This window comes from Stylophora pistillata, chromosome 7, assembly GCF_964205215.1.
Source record: "Stylophora pistillata chromosome 7, jaStyPist1.2, whole genome shotgun sequence".
NCBI lineage: Eukaryota > Metazoa > Cnidaria > Anthozoa > Scleractinia > Pocilloporidae > Stylophora > Stylophora pistillata.
Genome location: NC_142525.1, coordinates 23,512,233 through 23,520,495, shown reverse-complemented (window position 1 = coordinate 23,520,495; position 8,263 = coordinate 23,512,233). Strand labels below are relative to the sequence as shown.

At 36.8% G+C, this 8,263-nt stretch overlaps 1 protein-coding gene across 1 annotated transcript; it reads right to left on the bottom strand.

Annotated features, from left to right (window-relative positions):
* Positions 1-837: 837 nt before the first annotated feature.
* Positions 838-7,515, bottom strand: LOC111345310 (E3 ubiquitin-protein ligase TRIM45). Its single transcript, XM_088728933.1, is given in 3 exon segments — positions 838-3,690; positions 3,693-4,167; positions 7,215-7,515. Coding segments are annotated over 3 exon segments (2,076 nt in total). The 5' UTR covers positions 7,407-7,515; the 3' UTR covers positions 838-2,281.
* Positions 7,516-8,263: the final 748 nt, after the last annotated feature.

The window sequence follows — 8,263 nt, the reverse complement described above, 5'->3', positions numbered from 1 at the left end:
AGATGGCTGGATATTGGCCAAGTTCTTTTATTTCCATTTTATGGACCAAGATGAAGTTGAAGTCCATAAAAATGCAACAAAAGAACAAGACTAATATCCTGAGGCATCTTGAGTGAACAAGCTTAGTCAATAAAGGATTTATTATACTGCAAAAATATTTCACTTTATTAAAAATGACTTATTTAATTCGAGAGCTGGGAAAGAAAGCCAACTGCTTGTAGCACAACAAACTCACGAGAGTCATTTGTTTTCTTTGTTTTGACTATCTTCTTCCACTTCTTCCGAAATTGTCCAAGAATTACAAACTTAGTTCTAATTCTATTTTTTTTCATGCACGCGGGATCAATGTGGGCAATTCCGAGTGGGCAAAATGAGCCCATCTTGCCCCCTCGGGTAGCCAATCAGAACACAGGATTCGCTTCATCTTACCTACAGGTGCTATGAGCAATGTAATAAATTTTGTTAACATTTATCAACTGGACAGCGATTCATCTGTTACAGAGCATTATTCCCCCTTCGAACAAACTGTACTACAGAAAAGATGCTCTTACAAAGAAGAACATTTTACTTTGTTACACAACTCTATGTTTGAAATTTTACATCTGATTCAAATTTTAGCCCACGAGCTTAGTTGGATAAGTGTTTAAAATGTCTTTTCTATAGCAAGAGATTTCAGGCCCTAAGCTGTTCTTGAACTAAATATTGCAATGACCTCTTACCCAAAATAACAATGTCTAAGATTTACATACTAATTAGTTATTTATCATTTTCCTCTACACCCTACCAAAAAATAATCTCAGAGTCTATCACTAAATTATTAAAAACTGGATCATTGGATAATGCAATTCTAGACTTTTTATTGGCTTATAGCCATTACGGTATATGAACCAATATACTACAATCTACAAATATGGTAAGCATATGCATCAGCTTAAAATTAAAAGGTAGCTAAAAAATTTAATAAAATTTAATCATTTAATTTAACGTTTTTAATAAATCAATCATTCCAGTCACACCTGTTGGATATGAGATGATTATAGCCAACTCGGTGCTACGGGCCTCGTTGGCTATCTATCATCTCATATCCAACGTGTGCTCATGGAATAATTGTTAATTATACCTACCCTTGGCTAATAGTTGCATTGCAATTCAGGTTTGTCATACAGATTTGCTACAGTTTGAGCATGAATTCTGTTGAAAGTAAATATTTATCCATAACATTTGACTACTGCCCACAATTATATTAAAAGAGATCACCATGAAGCAAAGGCTAATAACATGAGACCTCTAGGAATGACTTTAAAGGCCACTAAAAATAGTGGCAATCTCATTCATTGACAGCACCATGCTCAGAGGGGAATACTCCTTAACTCTAAAATTGAAATGATACCAGTATACTTGTATTTATTAGCTGGTCCAAAAAATGAGTTATACAAACTCAAAGCTACAACTAGAAATAAATTGGATGAAATTTTAGTGTAAAAAGTTGCCAATTTGGTAATCTGTTATTTTTCATGATGTGCATTTAGCAATCCTGAAGCAAGTTGTAAGTTAAACGTTTTAACAACTTTATTTTCAAGATATGAAGTCAAAGTGAGACATTCCTTAAAAGAATACTCAAGCTTTTTCAAGTTTAGCTGGAAAAACATGATGAAAATTATTTTCTAATAATTTTTGCCAGTTTTCACGGTAACACCATCATCAATAACCATTCAACAAATAAAGTCACTTGAATCACAAATACAAAAGAAGACAAATATTCAACCAGTCTTGCAAAGATTCAGGTTTGTGCAATGTTTAGTGCTGTAGATATTTGAAGAAATGTTTTACTAAAATTTATAAGGCTTCAGGTATGGAGATGCTATGTTAATGTGTCCCTCTGAAGGCCAAACAAAAAAAACATTGGCAGCCTCACAGAAGCTAACAAGAACATATGTCATCAAGTTTAGCTACAAAAGCTGTAGTTGCCTTATGAGGGTTCATAAACATCTAAAGGAGTACTTCTCATACAAGGACTGTTCAGAGTGCAAAATCTCAGCATATAAGTCACTTTTTTTAACCACTGTGACAGCATTCTCAGTGATCATTTTGATATCACATCACACAAAAGCTTAGAAATTCACTCTTGCTTTATCACAAGATGAAAAACCCTATCAAAGTGAAAATTTGGTTAAAGATAAGTCTTCAGCTGTTCTAATAACTAACTTACCTAAAATCTCAACAAGAAATTCTTACTGAGCTGTCAGGTGAAAACCATTAGAATAGATTGGTTTTCCCTTCTTTACAAAATTAAAGAAACTTCTTGTTCATCTTTAGACATCTCAAACATAGGGTATACTTTACCTTTGACATTTTCCCATGTGTCACTCTCTTTGGTGCGCTGGTTGTACATTGTTAGTGTTCTGTTATTACAGTCCAAGTAAAATTCAATGATGTCATCATTTATACAGTTTGTTAAAGTACTTTTCTGACATGATGAGCCTTGGTACTTGTTTCCTGCCTCCCACATCCACTTGAGTGGAAACGCATTATTGCGAACAACAACACCAAAAGAAAATCCATCGGAAACTTCACCAGACATTTTAGCTTTCCATGAATGTTTTCCAACCTGAAATGAAGAAGTACCAATGACTGTGAGTCTTTCCATCACGTTTTTCTTTGGTGCTCTATATTCTTCATGTTCTTCATATCCTCCATACTCATCATAGTCTCCATAGTCTTCTGGCATGTCACGACCTAGGTACAGTCCACCAGCAAGTCTTTCATTCCAGGCTGCTCCTCGACCCCAATCTTTATTTTGAATGTCTTCTTCGTCATCAAAATAAACCTCGCGACAATATTTCTCAAATGCCACAGAGGTTGCCTGCACTCTTGAATCTTTGTCTATCTGAATGAGGGGATAAGTTGAACCCCACAAGATATTCTTATCTTGGCAGAGTTGCCAGCTTTCACTATGCCACGTACAAGAACTCCCTTTCACAAGAAAACCATTCAATTTCACTGACAACCTGTACTTCATATCAACTTGGTTTGGAGTAAAATTGAAGTTATAAGTTCCATTGCCAACATCTTTGGCTGAAAACTGAGCCACATCACTAAATTTATTTTTGCCTTTTCCTGCACAAATTTTAACTTCACACTGGTCACCACCTTTTTGACATTTCATTCCATTCTTCTGTTTGGCAGTAACTGTGAATTCAACTGGTTGCCCAATGACTGTATTATACATCAAACCCTCTAAACCATGCCCCATAGTGACTGTTGATGTACCAGCATCTGTACAGATATCCATGATGGTTCCATAGCTGGCTAACACTTCATAAAGTTGGTCATCAGCATGAAACCTAAAGACATCATGTGCACATGGCTCCAGTTGCCATATTGCTGAATTCAGTTCCTCTAATCGGCTGGACATTTTTTTGCGCATGTTCAAAATCTCCACTTCACTGCCATTTTCCAAAGCTTTCTCTGTGAATTCCACACTGCTTTGCACACTGCACAGGGCTGATTCCAAATCTTCTTGCTGGACTTCTAGTGACTTCTGTTTGGCTTTTTTCAGTTCTAGTACACCATGAATTAATTCCTCACAGCGAGCATTTAGACAGGCTGTTTGTTTCTGAAAATTGTCAATTACTTCTTGAACAGTCTGTTCTGCATGCAATTCAACACTTCTCCTCATCTCTGAAACTTTATTGCCTCCTTAAGTGACCCTGCTTTTCCTTTTGTCTGCGAGAGAATTTTCAACATACTTTCCTTTTTCTCTACAAAAGCATCTTTAACAAAAGTATACTTGTGTTCACGATGCCTCACAATAGTGCAGTCTCTACAGATAGCTTCATCGCATGTCTCACAAAACAGCTTCAACAGCTCTCCATTATGTTCCTTGCAGATACTGGGTTTTGTTACAGCCACAGATCCCATCTTTTTTGCTTCTTCAAGTGACACCAGACTGTGTGACTTTGAGTTACGCCCTCGTTTATGTGCTTGGGAGCAAAACTCGCAGAGAAAGTGGCTGCATGTGGTGCATCGGTTAACCGGTAGGTCCCCACTGTCACAAATATCACATTCCAGGTTACAACTTTCTGAGTCTCCATGAAGTGAAACCAAGGACAATAAGTTATTCAGGAAGAAATTAACCGGCAGGGAATCAACTTTTCCATCTGGAAGCTGAATAACATAAAACAGAAGCATGAATAGTATGTCACACTCAGCTGTTTAAATGTATTTTGTTCAACCAGTAAGTGTATTAATTAAACATTAGACTTCTAAGAAAACTCTGATTGGTCTAGAGCATATAGTAAAATACACAAATTATCATGGCATGTGAAGTTGACATGATAACTCTAAATAAGCTGCAGGGTTTTTATGTTGAGTTCAAAGTCTGCCTAGTTTCCAAGCCCCTTGTCCAATTGTATTGTACTCACACTTTTGCAAACTCATTGTTTAAAGAATGTTGACCGAAACAATCACTGAATTGGGTTTTCACAAGATTAATCATGAATTGTTAAACCTCCTGTTTCAAGTAACTGTGCTTCAAAAAAGAGAAGGCCAAGGGTACAAATATCACGCTTGACAAGAAGAATCTAAAACTTAAAGCAACTCTGTGAATAAATTAATCTGATTAATCATTTAACAGACAAAGGCTAAGGGGGCATCTTTATGTCGTTTAAGGAGGCTCGAAAGGGTTTTTTTGACCGCGGGGAGAATGGATTCCAAGATACACGCAAGCTTATTACTCGCGAGAGAAACAAGCGATGGCGCGCGCGATCAGATCCGCGGGCGAGTTGTAAACAAACATGGCCGCCATGAGCGTTTCAAAACTGCCGGGTACCTCTAGCTCTATTGTTTCCAGCGGAAGTGGTTATTTGAGAAACAAAAATGGAAAGTTTACTTCTTGAAAGCAGGTAGGAAAATGTTCGGATGGCAGGGTTCTTGCCGAAAGTGGTCAAAAAAATTTTAATTAACAAGCTAAAGGAGGATGGTGAAGTCGACACCCCATCAATAAAGTCGTGTCGAGTGCATTCGGTAGGTCTTACTTTGTTCCGCGAGAAATTTAAGTGGATACCTCTGAGTGCTACGATTTGTTTCGCATTGTATTTGACTCCTAATAAAATGAAATGACCGACAACTTTCCTAAACAACTCACTGGAAGATGAAAAGGAAAATGAAATCATTGTTGGATCCAGGATTGTAAACATTGGACAGTTTTATGAACAGAAATGGAGAAGTGTAAATGTTGCTATAAAAATAAACATAATTTTCAGTAAACAAGGGATCGTAAAAATGTAGATGAGACTTTAAATTAATTCTAATTCAACAACAGACGGTAAAATTAAAATAAAATATTCATCTTAAACTTGTGAGAAAGATTGTTGATATTTCCCTCGATACAACTACGAAAAGGCAAACTCGCATTTGTTAAGAAAGGATTGCAAAATTTTTTTCTGTTTTCCATTTAAAATGGAATAATGAAAGTTCACGGTTATGGCAGTAGAAAAGAGAAAAAAAAAGAAAAATTAAGCCAAGTCTTGTTCATACCTCTAGTACCTCGAAAATTAAAGAAATTCGCGAAATCTGCGACGACCAACAAATTACTGACGTATACGAAACCCTAATTTCCACTGAGTTTGACGCTCGTGACAATCTGGAAGACGTTAATGCAAATTCTTTTCACTAGAAATTCTTTTCACTCCACTTCAAATTGCACATAAGCAATAATTATATCGGTCAATCATGGTAAATGCATGTGCATCGCTGAATGACGCCTTCGATCAAGCCATCTTCTCGGAACAACGACAAGATACCATCCAGACGTTCGATGGAAAGCTTCATCTTTCAACAAACATGGTCCAGAAGCTGGCAGATGCTGGTTTGTCTTATGTTACACTACAATCTGTGTACGAGAAACTCAACATTACCAGTCTCAATGGAGTACTGGCATTGGCGCCATCTGCAAAATCAACTTGTCATCATATATCGAATTCCGCTAGAGAATTCTCTCCGGAGTTCATTTCCAACTGTCGTAACTGTAAGCAGTCTGAGTCTCAAATGATGACTTATTTTTCAGGAAGGTGTAAAACTACAAAACAATGTGAATCCATCTTCAGGATGAACGATTTTTTCCGCTCTGAGGGCATCCATCGATTAATCGCGCGGACACGAACTCGTCCTCGCGAAAATGAGCCTGTGAGTCAGCGGTATAGTTAAAAACGCGTGACCGGATATAAAAGTGTAAGCTAGAATTGCAAAAACCGGAAATAAACCTTGTTAAGTTGATGAACTAATATCTCGAAAATTAGTTCGGTGACCTACCCTGATTTTTTGTATACAAATTATTTACATCATTACGCATTCCTGAAGAAAATTAAAAAAAAATTTATCTTGTGGAAATTTTTTTACATTTTAAAACAGCATTTTCCTAAATAATTCAAGTTCTACTAGGTAGTTTTTTTTTATATCACGTATACATGTAGAGAATGTGATGACGTTTAAGAAATTTGAAAAAAAAAACTAGGTCACCGACTTGGTTTTTGAGATATCTTTCAAAAACTGAGTTTTAGAGGGTCTTTTAGCACTACTGTACTGTTGCCATGGCAACAGATAATGCCTGACGAACCCCCTTAAAAGATTGCCCTAACATAGTGTTATGCATATGTCGAGTTATTATCCTGATGATAAGTTTGATAGTCCTGATATCTTTTACTGATTGGCGCTTGAAAACCCTTTAGAGCCTCCTTAAATCTCTTGAAAAGCGCCGCCAGATAGCAACATAGAGTAAGGGGAGAAAAATATTCGACAAAGTATCCTTTTTACGGAGCCCTAAACTTTTTTGTTCCCTCCAGTATATTCAATAGCATAGTTGAAACACTCTTATTTGATAAAATAGAGATACATTTTGAACATTTCAGTCACGCGATGGCGGCCAGAAAAGCGTCAATTCAAGCACCTCTGAAAATCACATTCTCTGTACAAACACTACGCAAACGCTGCCATATCATGCTACAACATCATTGTTGCTTTACATCTACTTTAATCTTCAAAGAATACTTGTGTAGCGTAGATTCAAACTAACCCTTTAATTTCGCTAATTAATGATCATAGATACGTAAAGTTTTGTAGAGGTGTCGCGAAATCACTCAGCTTCGCCACTTGATTTTGTTTCACATCATGACTGTTAGGAATGGAAAATCTACACATCATATCCGCAAACTTACCTCTACACTTATCCGACAAGAAGGACAGTTCAATTCCCAAACATTTCCTTTTCTACCGACCAGTCCTTCCAGACAGATTTTGCAGAATGAATGAAGACATGGAAGAACTTTCGGATCTTTGAATTGCTCCAAGCAAACAGCGCATTCCAACTCCTTCTCTAAATTTTCGGCTAACGTCGAAGCTTTAGCCATTTTTGGTAGATCTCCTTCCTCACAAGAAAAAGAGTAAAATAATCGCTTGAAACAGCTCGCCAACAAGAAGACCAGAGTTTCTAGGAAATCGACTTTCCGGAAAGTCACGTGATAATTGTGGCTAAATGTCGTCGACACTGTCGTCTTGAGTACAGCAGGTACGCAATGCGTACAAGTATAATAATAATATAATAATATACCATTTATTTGCCACATTGCAGAATTAACTGAATTAAAGGGCTAAATTTACAATCAATAATTAATTACAATTACTATAAGAACAATAAAAATATCTTAATTAACTATTTACATGTTTGCATATTCACTTTTGAAAGAGATAAAGGAACCTGAACGCTGCCGGGGTCCGGCGACGACTCCTATCAGCGTAAACAATACTTCTGTTGTTGTCGCCGGATCGAAGGTTGCAAATATGACCACTCGTTGCTGTTCTCGGTATAAGAAAGTTATTGGGGTGGGATTTTTTGGGCATCTTCTGAACATATTTACAGCAGAACTGAGTTCGTCTTTCTTTCAGGCTGTCAAGGTTAGTAATATTAACAGCATCTAAATATATTAACTATGGCGTGGTAGATAATATGTAGAGCTCTCTTTTGAATTGATCCCAGCTTATTAGAAAGAAATTCAGGAATATCTTGCCAGGCTTGCACGCCGTATTCTAATATAGGTCTTATTGTTGTCAGGTAAACCTTAAGAATTCCACCTCTATTAACACCAACTCTTTCTAGAATCCTTAGGGAATACAGGCGCTTCGAGGCTTTTTTCGAAATGTAATCAGTATGCTCACTCCACTTTAAATCATTACTGATAATAATACCGAGTAGTTTATAAGTTGTCAC